Consider the following 19,585-nt stretch of genomic DNA (forward strand, 5'->3'; position numbering starts at 1 on the left):
TCTGCCAGCTCTGATTTACTGATTCAGGAAAAAAAATCTGAAAAATTTGTTCTGCACAGATGATACATGCAAGCAACTGATGCAAACTGATGATAAATATAATGATGTGCCTGCACCAGTTGCATATGCATCCACCTCTGACAACTGAGAGCAAAGGGGGTATAGCTCAGTGGTAGAGCATTTGACTGCAGATCAAGAGGTCCCCGGTTCAAATCCGGGTGCCCCCTCTTTTCACTCTAGTACCAACTTAAAATTAAAATAACCTATCTTCAACTGAGGTAGCTCAGTCAAAGGTGAAAAATGACCCTGAACTGTAAATAGCCACCTCTGGCTCTCTGAGAGCTGCAGGCTCAACATGCTGATAGCAGCAGTTTCTGTTTACATATTTAAACTCATGCAATGCAGGAACAGTTATAATCTGAGCAAACAGATCCAAAAAACATTAAAAAAAACACTACAAAGCTTCATTTCTAAGATATGGAGGAATACAATTTATTAGGAGTAAATTCAATATTAAACTTTATGAAAAAAACTACAACATGAACACTTGTCTTACCAACATCTTAAGTTGATATATTTATATGTATGTACAATTTGCCTTGTAATGGCATGCTACAAGGACACGACCCTTTAATTATTGAAAACAAAAAAGAGAGGCAGACATAAACATGGTCAGAAAGTTGTTTCCTCCCATTTTGACAACTCACACACCATGGAAAAATGCAGCTTTCCAAGCACAGCCTTCTACAAATAAAAATAAGAAAGAGGAGAATAATTTGGGGGCATAAAAGGCTGAACAACATTGCTCTGGTAGGTTCTGAGTGCTGCTGTACATGGCTGCCTCACTGGATTGCCAACTGCAAAACTAAAACACAACATATGATGACACACCACTGCAGTGACAACATGAACCCTCTCAGGTTATTTTACATTTTTCTAAAAGTTGCCCCAGTTACAAGCGTGAGCCTGGGCACAGTCATCTGGAGAAAGAACACACACCCATTTGATAAATTTAACAGCTTAAATTGCCACAAGGGTAAACAAGACTGTAATATATTAATCCTTGAATTCTCGATAAAAAGGTATGCATTGACAAGAAAGGCTACAACATATTCCTACTTATTAGAGAGGTCATCTTCTGCCACCTACAGTAGCTGGCATCAACCTTGAGAAATGAAACAGATGAAATGTACAACAGGTAACCCCTTCATGATAATCACACAGCTGGCTACAAATCACACCAAGAAGTACAAAAATTTGACTTTCATAGGCAGCAGCTCAGAGTTCAAAGCACTCATGTCTCTCCCAGCTGCTGAACACTACCTTGCGAGCAAAGTAAAATAAATAAGTGCTTATACACGGTTAATATAACAGTAGAATAAAGACATGGAAAAAAACAATGTAAACCAGGTTATTGCAGAGCAGGTATTTAATATTCCAAACGCATTCAGAGAGTTCACTCAACACCTCATCCTTGTCACGAAAACAGAGGAATGAGAACTGAAAAAAAGTCCAGATTTGAAATGGTGCTCCTTCTTCGTGACTTCAGACACGCAGGATCTCCAGGCAGTTGTTATAGCAGATGGCGATCCAGTCCGGCTGCGTGGAGGCCCACTGGACGTTGTTGATCTCTCCTTCAGCAGTGTAGGCCAGGATAGGATCCTCAATGGCCCGTGGCATCTGCTGGATGTCCCAGATCAGGGCCTGGTGGTCGTCAGCTTAGAGGCGAAGACAGAAATGACTGTTAATGACAGTATAATGTAGAGAAGGAAAAAAAACTGCCCGTCTTTCCTATAACCTAGCTTATAGCTGCAAACTGGTATTCCCTGTTGGGATTTATTCTGATGTGATGAGGAGCAGCAAACTTCTCACTTTAACTTCTCATGAAGTGGATCCTTATTATGCTTTCTTACTTATTTTAAGTAAAGAAATATTCTTTTGTGTGTTACAAATAAAATGATACTAAAACAACTTTGTAAAGGTCATGATTTACAAGTAAAATTAAATAGTTTGTGCAATTATTTCTTGCATGGGAAAAGCCACCCAAAGATGTACAAAAACAGCCAAGCAATGATGCCATCAAGAACAACAAGACTTCCCAACATTTCCAGTGTTTATCTTAATTTCTCTATCTGCAAAGATCTCTCAAAACTGCAAAGAAACACTGCAGTATTTTTCCCCAACTCCCTCCAGCAAACCTTTTGGCTATAAGGGGAAAGCTTCTGCTCACGGCTGGGGGACTGCAACCTGGCCAGTCTGCCCCATTAGTGATGCTGGAGACTTTTCCATTTTTAGCAATTTTAGTGATAATGCTGTGTGGATAGTGAATCGGGGGTTTTGTTCTTTATGAAAGCGCTACATGTGAGTATTTATTTTAATGTAAATTCTCCATGAGCTCCAGCGCACAGTCCGTCATGTAAAGCCAAAATTTCACAAGTAAATCGTTGAATTGGCCATCCCTAGTTTTTAACCATATTGTATCTTATGTTATATATCACCATTTTTCTATGAGCCCTAGTCCACACATTTGTGGTAAATTGTCATGTGAGCCCCTTCTCTTACAAAGAAATATAATACAGTTGGAACACTGATGACTTTCCTGTTTTTAGCATCACAAACCAAGAGCCACTGTTTTGGCATCTGACCAGCCTTTAAACACAATATAAAACTCTAATTAAAGGTTGAAGTGTGTTATTTTATGTCTATCTGACATCACGCATCCCCACATCTGGTTCTGATCTCAACAAAACCCCGCTTGCGGTTTGCTTACCTGCAGTGCAGATGTGACATGAGGAGTGAGGTGCCCACGCGATGCCGTTAACACATGCGCGATGGTTGTTCAGCCGAGCCACTGGAGTGCAGGGCACGCGTACATCCAGGATAACCACCTGGCAAAAGATTTCAAATTAAATCCAATAATAGAATTTCTTTTCTTTTTTGAAATGACATCAATGTTCATTTATAGCTGTGGCTTCTTAGCATACCATACAAGATCCAGTGCAGTTACTTGTGATAATTACATGTCAAAAAATCTAAATGTTACTTTTTTTAATGCTCACTACAACAAAAAAAAGTGCTTCAGTAATTTAAAAAACAAACAAACAAACAAGATGTACTGCAGCAAACCGACCTCCATGCCATCCATCGCCATCGTGGCCAGGTAGTTGGGGTCCTGTTTGTTCCAGCAGAGGCGGAGGAGTGGGTGGTGCTGGGGGTCCTCATAGATGATGGTGCTGTGCTCGAGGTGTCGGAGGTCAAACATGCGGACGGACCCATCAGCTCCAACGGAGGCGAACATGTCTCTGCCACCTCCTGCACGGCTGAACGCAATGTCATACACCTGTAGAGAAAAACAACTAGATTAAATCAAGTATTCTTCTGCTTACACATCCACACATGGATCATTTCTGGCATCCAGACACACGCAGACCTCTTTGTCGTGAGCGATCAGCTGGGTCTTCACATGTCCAGACACCAGGTTAACTCGTCCCAACACCTGACCGGTCTCCAACCCCCAGATTGTGCAGGTTGTGTCAATACTGGAAGTACCTGCAGAAAAGACAACAATCCAGCACAATAAATTTAAGTGTCATAAAAGAGAAACTAAATTCAATTCTGTGAGTCTTTACAGTTGATGAGACATCAGGTTTCTTACCAAGCAGATTGGGATCGACTTCATTCCAGTCGAAGGAGGTGAGGGGAGCGCAGAAGTCCGAGTTCTTGTTGTTATTCAGCAAACATTCAAGACGTGTTTCTGTGTCGCTGACCTGTGACACAAATGCAAGGCTTCTTACAACAAGTGCTACCAGCTAATGCAACTAATTCATAGCTCCCAGCCAGCCACGTTTAAGGACCAAACAAACTGATCTTATCTTCAAAACAGAGCAGTTTATGTCAGGGTGACAAGTGAGTGTCACTGATAATCGACAGATACAGCAAAGGACGAGAGTCAAGTTAAATGAGGCCAGAAATATTGTTTTCACTTTTCAGTTTTGTTGTGAAATCATCCAAAGAAATGACCAAAATGACAACAAAATCTTCAACAATTAACAAATGTAAGGTTTCATGTTTTAAAAAGGCATCTTTACAACAGCTGGATATGGTGTTTAGCAACTACAGAGGATTAAATCATGCATTTGTTCCATGGGTGAATATTTACAGTGGCAGGACAGTGCGAGTTCATAATAAAGAAGCAAAATATGAGTCACTGATGGCCTCTGAAGCTTGAAAAAAGGGCAGCTGGACTGGACTGGATGTTTCACCTCTCATCCAAAAGGCTTCTTCAGTTCTAAAACCAAAACGTGAGGAGTCCCGGGTATTTAAACCCTAGTGGGGATTGTCCCATGGAGGCGGTTGTTCACCCACTGTTGATCATGTGCATAATCACATGAGCCAAGGTGTGAAAAAAGATGTGGGTCAATCAGTGGAAGGAATGTGTGAGTGCATTATCCAGCTGTCTTTTTCTAATCGGCTCATTTTATCTGCCAAAACTTTAACAAGAAGAATGATGCATTAATCTCGTCCCAGTTAGATTACTGCAAAGTTCTTCTCTGCCTCACAAACTTTTAACGAGATAATTTGCTTCCAGTCTGTATCACAGTAGATTTTAAAATATAATAGTAGGTATTAAAAATATTAAATGATCACTTTTAAAACTAGGAGGTCATATCATATAGATGACTGCTTGATCTCTTCTTTTTCTCTTGGCTGTTCCATAAATCTCTGTGGTCTTCCTCTTTTCCTCCTGCCTGGCAGCTCTATCTTCAACATCCTTTGCCAAGTATATCCACTGTCCCTCCTCTGCACATGTCCAAACCATTTCAGCCTTTCGTCTCTAACTTTGTCTCCAAAGCCCTCACCCTGAGCTGTACTCATTTCTAATCCTGTCCATACTGGTCGCTCCCAGCTCGACTTCCTATGTTTTTGTCAGCGCCACCATCTCCAATCCATACATCACTGCAGGTCTCACTATCATTTTGTAAACCTTCCCTTTCACTCTTGCTGCTATCCTTCTGTCACAAATCACCCCTTACACTCATCTCCACTGTCCGTTGGTTTGGATGGTTGAAGCCAGGTATTTATACTCATCCACCTTCACCACCTATGCTTCCTGCAGCTTCACTGTTACACCAGTCTCCCTCTCACTCACACACACACACACACACACACACACACACACACACACACACACACACACACACACACACACACACAGAGTCTTGCTTTTACTGACTTTCATTCCTCTTCTCTGCAGAGCATACCTCCACTTCTCCAGGCTCCTCTCCATCTGCTCCGTGATCTTACTACAGATTATATCTATAAAAATACTCACCACTGTCTCGCTGCCCTCATGCATGCCCTGAACCACCGTCACTCCCGACATCCTCACCCCTTTGCTCAAAACGTACTACTCTGAAAATAATTGTTTTTTCTGCTGTGTTCTCCTGTTGTGTTAAACTTACCGTTTACCGCTATGTATTCATTTAATTGTTTTATTATCTTTTGCTTGTTATCTTTTATTTTTATGTATACTGCTTTGTGCCTTATTTAGAAATGTGCTATACAAACACAGGTATCTGTATTCTTACCCTCCAGATGCGCAGATAGTCCCCACTGGTGGCCAGCAGGTCTGGATAAACCCCCTTCGTGTCTGGGATCCACATGATCTTGGTGGTGGGGTAAGGGTGGTCAAACGTGTTCCTGCAGACAAACTCTGAGCTCTCCTCCTCCAGACCCACCAGCTGAACCTGTGCAGAAGGGGAAACATCACCTGTCATATCAAACAAATGAGCTGTTATACCGGGAATGAACCAAATGATTGTTCCCGGAGGGGTCGGAGTTAGAATTGTCCATTTATAGTGGCGTTACTAAGGGGTGTCTTCACTAACACACAACAGATGAGGAGCTGGATATTAATACATTTGTGCACGGTTAGCACTTCAATTTTACTGGTGAATAACAACAGATGGGGCATTGTTATTGAACGCTAGGGGAGCTAGCATTAGCATTAATTCGTTAACGCTGTGTTAGCTGCCGACGGCCCCAAAACACACTGCGCACCTTGTTGTTGTATTCTTCCACGAAGCTCCCGAGAGCCAGTCGAAACCGTTTGTCCGGACGGACGCTCCAGTTCATGGCGTACACCGTCCATGGCGCTTCGTATTTGTAGATTTCTTTTCTTTTGCCGTGAAGAGACATCCCCCCTCGAACTGCAGCCAACACACCAGCGTCAGCGAACTGCGATTTAAGTAGTCCCACAAGCGAAGTTCGACCCGCTTCTTCAACTCGCAGGAACGAATGTCAGCAGACTCGGCGACAATGTCTATTTAACGAAGCAAAATTTGGCTCAAAGTAACATTTACCACCACGTTACTTAACAAAGAGTACCATCGCTCGTTGCAACCTGAAGAAGAGGTCAAGTCGTGCGCAACGTAACCCGCTTCCGGTTTGGATTTTCAACATAACTTTAAAATAAGCTTCTCCTTCTCTCGCGGTTGGTGACTAAACTGAGAGGCGCATTACCGCCACCTGCTAGACTGAAGAGAGTAGCAGGAGATTAGAAGGCAGCCAAAAGGGGGAAACAGCTGGATTCTCTCAATAAGAAAAAGAAGAAAAATAAAATTAGGCACCTTTCAAAACACAGAAACTTACAAAGAAGTCATCTTACACAGAAGAGTTATTTTTTAAAAAAAAAAGTATAACAAAGAAAATATCCATCAAGTCAATAAAAGAAGTTTACAAAATATAAACAACTAAGAACAGAGGATTCGTTTTACAGGACTGGCAAGAGCAATGAAAAAGATGTTTGTATTATACTGCGTTAGTCCATAATTGTTCTAAAAACTGAAGGTAAATTTGAGGCTGGGGTCGCTGTGGGTTAAACCAGTTTGGAAAACATTCAGAATAAACCCCAAGTCCATTCAGCATACATCAGCAGAGAAATAAGCTTGTTACTCAAAGGATTATCAGATTTTGTAATTTCTTTCTCTGCTAAAATTTTTCTTTGCAAATCTTTCAAACCATCACACATGAACACAAGTACATGAACAGGAAAGTTTATTTATTTTTGCCTTTCTAGGGAGGGCAGCAGCAGTCTGATGAGTCTAAACTGCCTATGAACTAACTTACTTAGCTCAACATTTGGGCTTTTAATGTCTACTGTTACTATATATTAATGCTTTCCCCTGAGTCTTGTTGATATGTTGTGTAATGGCACCGTCTGGACTACACTGGACTTCCATATTAACCAAAAACTGTCTATTTATTATCTTTTCATTTTTAAATGTTCCAGAAGCATGCTAGTACTAATACGGATCATTAGTACTAGCATGCTAGCATAGGTGGTTACGACCCAATGTTTGCCTAATTTTGCTTTATTTTGAATGTTCAAACCGGAAACGTGGAGCTAAGCTATTGTGTACGGCTTAATTAACACTTAACGACCATTTTCAATGCATTACAGTGAACGCAATTAAAATAATTTACTGTGTAATTACATATTTTTTTCTGCAGTCGCTCTAAAGCATGGTTTGAAACACAGCCTATTCTAAACAAGTGACGTTCTGGTAATTTTACAATCAATGTTTAACAGTTGTCGATTTTTAAGATCTTTTGGTGTTTGGTGTTTCAGTGTTTTGGCCCTCTGGTGGCCACAGCGAGAAACTGCAACTCCACGCTCATCAAGTTAGACACAATAGCAGAGTGTCATTTCCGTTTGTTTCCTTCCAAAATAATACGTTCAAAAGCGAAAGCTATAGTTACTCATTGTGACCACAAGAGGGCAGAGTATACAATCTGCGTTTTATTGAAATATTAGAAAATAAAGTTATTGATGTCTTTTTAAATACTTAATGTAAATATGGACAGTGCCTGCGCACAAATATAAATCACAATGTTTTTATCTTATATGTATCCAAGTGTTTATTTAATTTATTTTTTATAACTATTTGTATGTAATAAAGATAGACTATATATTTTTCTTCACTGTCTGTGTAGGTTCTCAGTCATCCACGTCATAATAGTCTCTGGAGCTTGAAAAAAAGGCGACTGGACCTCTTTAAGTTTCTTCACTATTGACACTGTAATCGTTAACATTTTAGTATACATACTGTAAACCAGCGTATTATAAAATAGGCGGATGTAAGTTGCGTGCTGTGTCCGCAAGGGGGCGGCATTACCGCCACTAATAACGCCAAAGCAGGCATACAAACACTTCCGGTTTTAATATTCAAAATAAATGTTTCGTATTGGAAATATACATAAAATATCCTGCATTATCCGGTCGCAATACTTTTACTTTGAAAGGGCTGTATCACTTTTCAGGTGTGTCGTCGTCACAAGGACAGTTCATGCTGCTTAATTTACGCAAGTGATCCTTTTACCGTGACAGGTCGACTCCAGGTGAGCTGTTTATTCAATAATTTTGTTTAACTGGGCCCTTTTTAAACAAAAAACGCTGCTTTCTGCTGAAATCGTAAGTTGGGCTCTTGGAGACGTGCTGTCATGCTAGTTAGCCAACGTTAGCATGCTAATGTCAGATTTGCTAGCGGTTAATGAGGGAGTGGGAGCTGGGTAGTGGCGGCGGGGGGGGATGGGTTGGGTGATACAAATAATATTTGTGGTTTAATCCTGCACCCGTTACTAGTTACGGGCACATTGATAATTTCAACACAAATGTCACAAACAAGTCAGGAAGTTTAATCAGTGTTTTAGCTGTTAGCGAGCGTGTAGCACAGATTGGATCAGTGGCTCAAAGTTGGTTGGGCTAACGAAAGCACTTTGGTTGCACTTCTAAGATTGAAGCTGCTTAAGTCGGTTCCAGCTGACATCCGTGTGGCCACAGACGTCTGAAGGTCCAACTGTATGAGTTTTCTCTAGCGATAAAGTGGGGCTGCTGATAATTGGAGGTAATTTTCTTCCTTAGTCATTGTTTTTAGTTCCTGTCGCTCTGCTGGGAGAGTTTTCTGTGGGAATTTTGTCACCTTAATACCCCACTTTGTGCGCAGGGACCACTTTAATCTGCTGTTCAGCCTGTTTGTGTGTGGTTTAAAGAAATGTCATCAGTTTAAACAATAAGGGAAACCACTTCTTTACAAAGGAGCGTCTGATTTTAGGGGAATACTTCGGTCTTTGGGTGGATGAAGATCAGACATGCTTATCACACACACACACACACACACACACACGTGGTTAAGTACTGTTAAATCCTAATGGGTTGGTGCATCTTTTTGGTTACTTTGTATTTTATTTGTTGTTGGATCTCTGGTTTTTGCCTTTGACATGATTAACTTCATTGTGACCCTTGCCACAGAGGGACCAGCAGGTGTACTCAAGTCCAGATAAAATTTTGAATGAGATTTCTGTATCAGATTGGTTGGGGCCCAGGGTAACAACGACCACCTCAGGTGCTGTTGGCCAACAGGGTGCTGGTGGAAACTGTGCTACTGTTAACCAAAGACAGAGGAAGAGGACAGGGGTAAGGCGTGTTAGGCAGTGAGAGAGAAGGAAAGGCAGGAGTGTGAAGGTGAGTGTAGGGACTTTAAATGTAAAGACTGACTAGTACATGGATATAGTGAAGGAGGACATGCAGAGAGTTGGTGTGACAGAGAAGGATGCTGGGAAAGGGTGAGATGGAGGCAAATGATCCACTGTGGTGACCCCTAAAGGGATCAATAAGATGTATGACCTTTGTCTGTTGGCAGGTGTGGGTGGAAATGTCCTAGGTGATTATATTTAGTATTATGCTTTATTTTCTCTGTTTGAGTCTCTGTTTTAACGCTAAGGTTCTCATGTAAATGTCCCCAAGTTTTTGGGGTGGGATATATATAATTACCCACACTTTTGCTGAAATTTCATTGCAGCAACTCAAAATGGTACTCAGTTGTTTGTTTGGCCCCCACATGCTTGTATGCATACCTGACAACGTTGGGGCATGGGACCCATGATGGATGGTGTTCTGGGGGGGATCTCCTCCCAGATCTGGACAGTCTGAGGTGCAACCTGGCAGAGTCGAATGGACCAAAGTATAATTTACCAGAGGTACTGGATTTGGGTCACGTGAGTGTGTGGGGCCAGTCAATGGTATCAATTCCTTGATCCTCCAGGCCACCCTCGTGAAGTCTGTTTCTGATTATTTGATCAATGACATTCACACCAGTGGCCTGCTGGAGGTCATTTTGCAGCTCTGGCAGTGCTCATCCTGTTCCTCCTTCCGCAAAGGAGCAGATACTGGTCTTTGTGATGGATTAAGGACCTTCTACGTCCCTGTCCAGCTCTCCTAGAGTAACTGCCTGTCTCCTGGAATTTCCTCAGTGCTCTTGAGACTGTCATGGGAGACACAGCAAACCTTCTGACAATGGCACTGACCCTAGCTAAATGCAAAACTAGTGAAAAACAGAAAAGATGAGGAGGGGAAAATGCCAGTGACCTCCACCTGTAAAACCTTTCCTGTTTTGGGTTGTCTCAATGTTGCACCTGTTAATTTCATTATCACCAAAGCAGCTGAAACTGATTAACCACCCCCTCTGCTACTTAACTGACCAGATCAATATCCCAGAGGTTTAATTGACTTAATGCTAAACTCTGATTTAAAAAGTTTCTTTTTAATTTTTTGAGGTGTGTGTGTGTGTGTGTGTGTGTGTGTGTGTGTGTGTGTGTGTGTGTGTGTGTGTGTGTGTGTGTGTGTGTGTGTGTGTGTGTGTGTGTGTTAGACTTTTAAAGGTTTTTAGTATTAGGTTGAGGATGTTGGTACACTTTAAGGGTGTAATAAAACCAAAACCACAGTTTAGTTCATCTCTTGGATTCATGGCTGATAGAAGTCAAGTTGCAAATGACCTTTTTTTTTTTTTTTCTTTTTCTTTTTCTTTTGGCTTGCAAACCTGTATAGCATATCGTCACCTTGTTAAAATAACGGCCTAAGTCATTTTTTTGATGAAAGTTTTTTGCCTAAATTATGTAGATTTCTATTTTTCATTGAGTTTTTTGTCTTTTCTGAAAACCCTAAAAAAAATGACTTAGACCATTAGCAGAAATCAAGGTGAAGGTTCCTTTATTATATTGAAAAACAAAGTTTGCTTGAGGGAGCAGAGTGAAACAGTTTAAACGCTGGGTCGGTGGTTGGAATCCCTCATAATGCACTGCTCCTGCACCCGCTGACGTAAATGTCCTCAGTGGAGGGGAGATGGCTGTGAGCGATCTTCTGGGCAGCTTTCACTACAGCATCTTCCTGTCAGCAGCGGTTTCCATACCAGGTGATGATGGAGAAGCAATGGGATGTTGAGACTAGCTCCTTTGTCTTCCCTGCATTGATGCAGAGGTTGTGTTTCCCACACCAATCTACTAGATTATATATATATATAAAATAAAATATAGGGTTTTTCTTGCAAATTAAAGGTTTAGCTTTTCACCAGAAGAAAATCACCAGAACTGGTTTTATAAAATGGACAACAGTAACAGGAAAATGCAGACTTCTGTAAAATAACATAACACAAACTCTACTTGAAAATAAGATATTTACTGATGTTAGTTTGTGCATCCCTAATACACCTTTATATACTTACATACAGTAGAGTGAGTTAACATAAGAAAACATAGAAAAGATGAAGATTATTTATTATCTTTCCAGCAAAATATGTCAGGAACTAGTTGGCAAGTTTACATGAAGTCACATAAAGTGAGTACCTCTCTCTGTAAATGAGCACAATGTTTATCATCTGTTAGATGGTGCTCAGTTTTAACTAAGACTTGTTGACTAATCTGTTTCTTTGTTTTCTCCTGTTTTTAATGAATTAGTAAATTAGTGGCAATATCAGTATGTCTCATGGATCAAGATTGGCTGACCCATGTGTCAGCTGGGCTCTGATCTTAAACTAGTCCTCAGATTTCATAAACAGGAAGCATAATAATCTTTCTGTTGCCAGATGTCTTGGTTGACAAATTTCTGAACTAGTTTCTTAATCTTTCTATTCTTTGCCAAGTCTGAGATTTTTACGTGTCCTGTATTTCTGTAGTCGCTCTGTCTACATTGTTGTCAACCCTTATTTTCCCGTTTGTTGCATCAACTGTCTCTCCCTGCTGTGATGCAGGTCCCACCATGCGAAGCATCTATCTCCTCCTGATACCCACACTGCTGCTCCTCTTGGCCATCCCCGTCTCTAGGGGGCGTTACAATGACGACTTTGACGATGGAGAGGACCTAGCAGACTTCGATGACAATGACTTTGCCGAGTTTGAGGACATGAACGACGATCCAGCAGCTGAGGCAGAAACCGCCCCTCCGCCACGTGTCTCACCATCCTTGCAGCCAGATGAGGAAGAGGATGAAGATGAAGCCACTGTGGAGCTGGAGGATGGCCAGGATGGGTTTGAAGACTCAGACACACAGGTTCATTACCTTGCAACTGTTTACAACTTGATATTTGAACACAGTTTATGTAATAAATTATATGTATTGATTTTATGTATTTAATTTCTATATTTTCTTAGGATCAAGACATGTACAGCAAATATGACCAGGAGGAGTTTGAAGGGATTGGAGACGTGGAGAAGACAAGCCACTCCATGAAAGACCCCCTGATAATCCACACGGTAAGCTGGGCTTAATGATGAAATCTTCTAAAAAGCAAGCCTGGCACACTGAGTGCTGCATTCTTAATCCTTGATTATGCTTTGCTTGTCTGAGTCCGCTTGCATCCAAGTGACGTAAATGTAGTCATAAATCTGAGCATGAGGGTCCACGTGGACCACCAGTTCAGAAAACCAACAGATTCATCCACACATGCACCCCCAGACTTCAAGCAGACATCAAAGAAATATAACAGGAGTGATTGCTCGGCCATCGTGTCTCCAGCTCTCTGTCTGCAACAGAATCTAGTCAAGGCTTTAGAAACCCTTAGCACTGTGATTGATAATGACACAAAGGTGACACTAAAATGGTAAATGTAAAAAAAAAATCACCAGCTCACCAATTTATAGCCCCAGGAAAACAAACATGCAACTACATCAAACAATAATGCACACAGCAGCGCCTCCCTAAATCCCACGTTTCTAGTCATATAACTGAAGTATCCAAATGCAACGTACAGCTGAAAAATACATCTCTCTAATGTGCCGTGGCTTTCTCTCCAGCTTCAGTAGCTGATCTAATGGCCCTGCTCTTATCCTGTCCAGTGATCCCCAGCAATGCAGACGGTTTGCAGAGTAAACGCCCTGCAAATCCTTCGCTGCCCACCTCCACAGGCTATCAATACCAGCCTTCCACATCTACGCAGTATATGTGGAATGCATATGAACAGTGTATAGAGAAGCCTTCCTTAGGGGATCCTCTTCTGCCATCATACTAATCAACTCTCATCATGAGGTGTAGAAAAACACTAAAGAGGCTCCTTTGTTTTGCAATACAGGGGGTGCAAAAACAGTCAAAGACCAGCAGCTCAGAAAGGGTTTATGGCACATTTCAGTCAGTCCTAAAATTGTGATCTTTAGCAGTTGACTTATTTCTGTCACAGTTGCACTGATTTGAGCTAGATTGATAAGTTAGCCAGGCTGATAGACTGGCCGTTATTCACCCATTTTATATACAGTGGTGCCTGTGTACATGACTGCAAAGGAATGGCAAAGTTCAGCACAGAAATCTCAAACCAGGTTTGAGCTCATTTAAAAACAGTACTGTCATTATAGCCATACTCGATAGCCGGGGATTGGTCCGCCAGGGCCTCCGCCCTCGACAACCGCCCGACACACTTGGGCAGGGTGTTCCGGGCATGTCCCATCGGGAGGAGGCCCCATGGTAGGCCCAGGACACGCTGGGGAGATTATATCTCTCGGCTGGCCTGGGAACACCTTGGGGTCCCTCCAGATGAGCTGGAGGAGGTGGCTGTGGAGAGGGAAGCCTGGGCTTCTCTGCTTAGGCTCCTGCGCCCGCGACCCGGCCCCAGATAAGCGGAAGAGAATGGATGAATGGACTGTCATTATATTTAAAAAGTAATAACATGTAATAACCTTATAATGTATGTTATAGTCAAAAACAAATTTGTTTTTGTTGTGCTACATGGTTCAGAATTTATTTTTTAAACCTCAAAATGCTAGGGCTTCTTGATTATGGCAAAAACATCATGCTCATGATTATTTTAATAAACAAATCCGGTGCATTTATTGAATCAATCTGTCCTTAAACTTTAAATATAATTTAAATAAAATATGAATAATTGAAGAGATGGACATGGTAGGAAACACAAGGTCATCCTGTAGGGCATTAGAAACAGACTAGCAGGTGCTTTTGACTGTAAACCGGTCTTTCGACAGCAACAGTCAGTCCCTGCTGGCCCACAGGATACCTGTGAGTGCAGATGGGGGCAACAAGAGCCCCAGGCAGCAATGACTAATCCACTAAGGGGACAACAGAGCAGCAACGCTGGAGAAACAAAGCCAACAACCAACTGACACAATTTATTAGCAAGCAGCTGCAGGCTAATACTGATCCTGAGCAAGGGCCACCTGCAGAAACCTTTTTATGACTTTCACTTCCTTTAGATCAGTGGTAAAGTGTAATCAACTGGTAATTTGAAAAAAGCAAAGGTAATCTTCATTCTCTGATTTATTTTTTTTTATTTGAAATTCATCTCATATTTTCATCAGTAGCAGCAAAGAAGTAGCTGTTAATCAGTTGGCTGAAGTAAAGATGTAAATGGAGCATCAACAAAAAAGAAAATACTTCAAAGGCTCAAATGATTTGTTGTGATTTTGGGGGATTGCAGCTCCAGGTTGCTTTTATTTAGTAAAAGCTCTCTTTCTGTCAGGGGTGGCTGTAGCTCAGGAGGTAGAGCAGTCACCTACTGATCAGAAGGTCAGCGGTTTGATTCCTGGCAACTCCAGGCTGCATGCCTGGGCAAGATACTTAACCCCAAGTTGCTCTCTGACGTTGGAGTGTGAATGTGTGTGAACCTTAGATAATAAAAAGCATTTAGCTTAGTTAATCATGGAAGTGCTTGTGTGAATGGGGTAAATGTAAACGTGTTGTATAAGCTTTGAGTGCTCAGACAGAGTAGAAAAGATCCATTTATCATTTATTGTGAGCTGGACTAAACTGTGAGTGGGAGGGTGTGAAAAGACACCACTGTGAAGGAAAGGATTTTTCATAATTTATAGTGCAAGATAAAACAAGAGCTTTGTCATTGAAATTAATGTTTAAAAAAAAAAAAAAAGTAATTTATTTTCATCATTTCTAAAACTCTTGGCTGTTTCTCTGCAGGTTCCTGCACATCTTCAGAACAGCTGGGAGAGTTACTACATGGAGATTTTGATGGTGACCGGCCTGCTGGCCTACATCATGAACTACATCATTGGAAAGAACAAAAACAGTCGCCTGGCTCAGGCCTGGTTTAACTCACACAGGGAGCTTCTCGAAAGCAACTTTGCTCTAGTGGGTGAGTTGCTTCCACAGTGTAAAAAGTATTGCTTAACAGGCTTGTTCTTCTTCCATATATTCAATGTTAATAGACAACATGAAGTTAACACTTGACAATGTGTAGGTGATGATGGAACCAGTAAAGAGCCAGTGAGCACTGGGAAGCTGAATCAGGAAAATGAGCACATCTACAACCTGTGGTGCTCTGGACGTGTGTGCTGTGAAGGCATGCTGATCCAACTCAAGGTATGGACTGTGTGTTTGGATATATAATTATGTTCTGTTGGTGTCAGTGTATTGTCCCAAATATTCTCTCTCTATATATTTTAATGTTTTTGTTATGTGTTACAGTTTCTGAAGAGGCAGGACCTGCTCAATGTTCTGGCCAGGATGATGAGGCCTGCCTGTGACCAAGTGGTATGTTATCACTCATGGAGTGATATTTTTTTGCCCTGCACACTGCTGCAGATACACTTTTTAACCATCGATGTCTGTTTTTGTTTGCAGCAAATCAAAGTGACTCTTAATGACGAGGACATGGATACTTTTGTGTTTGCTGTGGGCACCAAGAAGGCCATGGCCCGGCTTCAGAAAGAGATGCAGGACTTGGTGAGTTTTTTCCACAGATCACCATAAGAGTCACTGTTTTATGCTATTGTTGCATACAAATAAAGACTACAAATAGGTCAGTATTCAAGACTTAATGTTTACCCATACGCAGCTTTGAATTTTTAATATTTTCCAGGTAATAAGCAACTAATGCTGAAAACAGAAGCCTTGTTTTTATTTATTTTTTTGTCCCTTTTTCCTCAGAGTGAGTTCTGTGGTGATAAGCCTAAGTCTGGGGCCAAGTATGGGCTCCCAGATTCCCTGGCTATTCTTAGTGAGATGGGCGAGGTGACAGATGGTGTGATGGACAACAAGGTGAAGTCTGGTTCTTATGTCAAAGTAGTGTCATAAAAGAGACTGGATATTCTCTGAAGTTTGCATCAATTATGGTGTCCTGATTTCTCTCTTTGAATGCATCACGGTCATTAAAATTTTGTGTTGCATAATTTTTTTCATTTTTAGATGGTGCATTATATCACCAACCATGCTGACAAGATTGAGTCCATCCATTTCTCGGACCAATTTTCTGGTCCAAAAGTTATGCAAGAGTAAGTAATCGTTTATTCTTTTTGCCTTACAGTTAAGATTTTCTGTCTGATAGTTTTTAATGTTGTGTTTTAGGGAGGGTCAGCCCTTAAAGCTGCCGGAGACTAAGAAGACACTGCTGTTTACATTTAATGGTGAGCATTTTGTCTCTGCCGCTGTCTTGGAAATCTTCACTATACATCATCATTTGATTTTACTGATGTGCTCATTTTAATATGTTTTATGGTGTGTGTGTGTGTGTGTGTGTGTGTGTGTGTGTGTGTGTGTGTGTGTGTGTGTGTGTGTTTTTTTAGTGCCTGGCATGGGCAACACCTCTCCCAAAGACATGGATGCTCTGCTTCCTCTCATGAACATGGTGATCTACAGCATTGATAAAGTCAAGAAGCTTCGTCTGAACAGAGAGGTGAGTGCAGTGTACCCACTGTGGCCCTGTGCTAATATACTGGAATTTGAGCTTCTAAAATAAGGGTTCTAAAATTTCTTTCTTTAATCCTTTCTGTTTAGGGCAAACAGAAAGCTGATAAAAACCGTGCCCGTGTCGAGGAGAACTTCCTGAAGCAGACTCACGCTCAGCGTCAGGAGGCAGCCCAAACACGGCGTGAAGAGAAGAAGAGAGCAGAGAAGGAGAGGATCATGAATGAGGAGGACCCTGAGAGACAACGTCGTCTGGAGGTCTGAAATAAAAAAATTTCGTACTAAGTTGCTCAAAAGGATATCCAGTAGTTTTTAGAAATATGGAAATATTCAGTAGATATGCATATAGGTGAAGCTGGTACCTTCAATTATAAGAAAAACCCACAAATTGGTGCCTGTTTTGTATGAAGTCCTTGGTTCAGTCTACCCATTAGCCAGACCTTTGCTGCATCATGTCAGTACTGTAGTCTCAAGTAAAGGACTGAACAACTTTTGGAGATTTATCATGTTAGGCTACAACCACACTAGGGAAAACAGTGGTTGGAGACTTTGGCATTACCAAAATATTGCAACCGTGTGCAATGGACTTGCAGTCTTGTTGCCTTTGAAAGGATTACTTTGAAGACAGGGAGCAGGTCTGTGAACACTTGCACTGAGTTTCTGTCTTCAAAGCAACTTCGCTGCATAAAGACAGCAATTCAAATAGCGGTAAGGTGCAGTCAGTCTGTTTGTGACTGAATAGTGTCAAGTGAGCAATTACAAACAAATTCAGAAATTCCTTCACAAATATTGACATAGTTGCTGCAGGCCAGTGATTTAACTGCAACATGACCAACTCAGCCTTGCCTTTACATAGGAATATAACCAGCTGGCAACCAGTTCAGTCGAGTTCCCCTATTGCAAAGAGATGCATTGCAGATGAGTTGTGCTCATCACCGCACAATGACTGCCAGCACACTGCAAATCTATAAATCTGTCTGAATTTCTAAATTAGATAGCAGTTATTTGCAAACCTTCACCAATCTGTCTGAGATGGAGAGCTTGCCTCCAACCAGGCAACGTGTGCAATCATCTTGCAATCAAAAGTGGTCATCCTGAGGTTGAGGGTGTTGCACAGCAAATGAGCAAAATTCCCAAAATGTTGAATTTTTCTCTTTAAAGTAAATTCAACTATATTTTTTCATGTCACATTTTCAGGAAGCAGCCCAGCGGCGTGAACAGAAGAAGATCGAGAAGAAGCAGATGAAGATGAAGCAGATCAAAGTTAAAGCCATGTGAAAGGTCATCACAGGGATGAGGATACAAGCACACATAAAAGCAGTGCTCAGCTCAGACATTTTCCTCCAGCTTCTCTCACCACAGTCCACAGCTCTTCCTCACAAGTCACTCACAGCTCCAAACAGACATCCTGCACCTGTGGGTGTGTCGAGCTTAGCTGTTCGTGTCACCACCTGCTTCATGTCAGTGGCTAAAACCTTAGACTGTGAGTGAACTGTCAGTGTCAAATGAGGAGGACTTTTCACCATTAAATCTGTAATCACTGTTCATGCCACGATTTTTTCCTTGAAATTCATGACAGTTGCGTAGCTCAGTGAGCTTTTTAAACTTAATTTGCAGGAAAGGAATTCATTATGTGGTAATACCCAGCCAAATTTTTTAAAGGAATAAAAGGATTCTTGTGGTTTCATTGGAAATATATTAGCATTAATATAATCTTAAATGATACTATCAAGGAAATTTTAATTTATAAATGCAGTGTGGTTGGTTTCTTGCAAGTTGTTTATAATCTTTATCTGAGCAAACAATAAAAATGTACTGGAATCTGTTGGAAAACTTGTTTGTTTTTAATGGTAAATGACAAGGCAGCTGGTGATGGTTGTTAGAGAGTGGTCTGTGGGTAATAAAATGGTGTCTTACTTAGAAACTGATATGTGTTTGGCTGGTAGCTGTTGAAAGAGTGATGGGCTAAAACAGGCAGCAGAATAAGGGTGGGGCTTGATGCTAAATTTAACTAGTAGACTGTCAGCAGTCTAAGCTACATTTGGTCACATCAGTATGGTCATGTCTTAACAGGCTGAAAAGGATATTGAGTCCTGTCAGACCAGAAGTCATTTTTAATCATGAAAGAATTAAATACTTTACTAAATCTGCATAGTGCTGAAGTTATGATTTTGTCAGCTAAACCCACGGAAAAGTAATCTTTGTGTCCTTGGTTAGGTTTTCTTTTCTTCTTATATGCCAGTCTGTTTACCTTGTTCATGTTTTTCCTGACATAAAGTGAGAATCTAACTGAATGCCACAGAGGAGTAGACATGTTTCTGTTTGGCCAACTCCCATCACTGGTTAAAATAGTTGGTGACAGTTTATGGCTGTCCTTGTCCTCAAATTGACAATTCAGCAGCATGCTTGTGGAAAGCAGTTCTTCCATAATCTAACAGGTAAGTGCTATTAAATCTGATATTTAATAACCTTTAGTTTTTAGTGAATTGAAGCATAATACACTGGTCAAATAAATCAATGGAATGCTAGATCATCACAGTATAATGCATATCAAGGCATATCAATCTGGCAAGTTCGAAAGAAACCAATGTGAAGCTATTTCACCTGTTTTAC

The 19,585-nt window shown here is 41.1% G+C and overlaps 2 protein-coding genes and 1 non-coding gene across 3 annotated transcripts; 2 read left to right on the top strand and 1 right to left on the bottom strand.

The window, feature by feature from the left end:
- Positions 1 to 155: 155 nt before the first annotated feature.
- Positions 156 to 227, top strand: trnac-gca (transfer RNA cysteine (anticodon GCA)). The gene has a single exon. It is a non-coding gene; the product is annotated as a tRNA-Cys (tRNA).
- A 249-nt stretch (positions 228 to 476) lies between these two features.
- dcaf7 (ddb1 and cul4 associated factor 7) lies at positions 477 to 6,440 on the bottom strand. The gene is made up of 7 exons (XM_030736225.1): positions 6,061 to 6,440; positions 5,589 to 5,747; positions 3,656 to 3,767; positions 3,431 to 3,549; positions 3,131 to 3,340; positions 2,771 to 2,888; positions 477 to 1,718 (listed from the first exon to the last, which is right to left on the bottom strand). The coding sequence occupies exons 1-7, from the start codon at positions 6,196 to 6,198 to the stop codon at positions 1,546 to 1,548; spliced, it is 1,029 nt and encodes a 342-aa protein (XP_030592085.1). The 5' UTR covers positions 6,199 to 6,440; the 3' UTR covers positions 477 to 1,545.
- A 1,835-nt stretch (positions 6,441 to 8,275) lies between these two features.
- ccdc47 (coiled-coil domain containing 47) lies at positions 8,276 to 18,896 on the top strand. Its single transcript, XM_030735388.1, has 13 exons — positions 8,276 to 8,400; positions 12,084 to 12,382; positions 12,484 to 12,585; positions 15,248 to 15,422; positions 15,528 to 15,649; positions 15,755 to 15,820; positions 15,911 to 16,012; positions 16,217 to 16,327; positions 16,475 to 16,560; positions 16,634 to 16,692; positions 16,852 to 16,961; positions 17,063 to 17,230; positions 18,170 to 18,896. The coding sequence occupies exons 2-13, from the start codon at positions 12,092 to 12,094 to the stop codon at positions 18,248 to 18,250; spliced, it is 1,473 nt and encodes a 490-aa protein (XP_030591248.1). The 5' UTR covers positions 8,276 to 8,400; positions 12,084 to 12,091; the 3' UTR covers positions 18,251 to 18,896.
- Positions 18,897 to 19,585: the final 689 nt, after the last annotated feature.

Source organism: Archocentrus centrarchus, chromosome 8 (assembly GCF_007364275.1).
Source record: "Archocentrus centrarchus isolate MPI-CPG fArcCen1 chromosome 8, fArcCen1, whole genome shotgun sequence".
In the NCBI taxonomy this organism is placed as follows: Eukaryota; Metazoa; Chordata; class Actinopteri; order Cichliformes; family Cichlidae; genus Archocentrus; species Archocentrus centrarchus.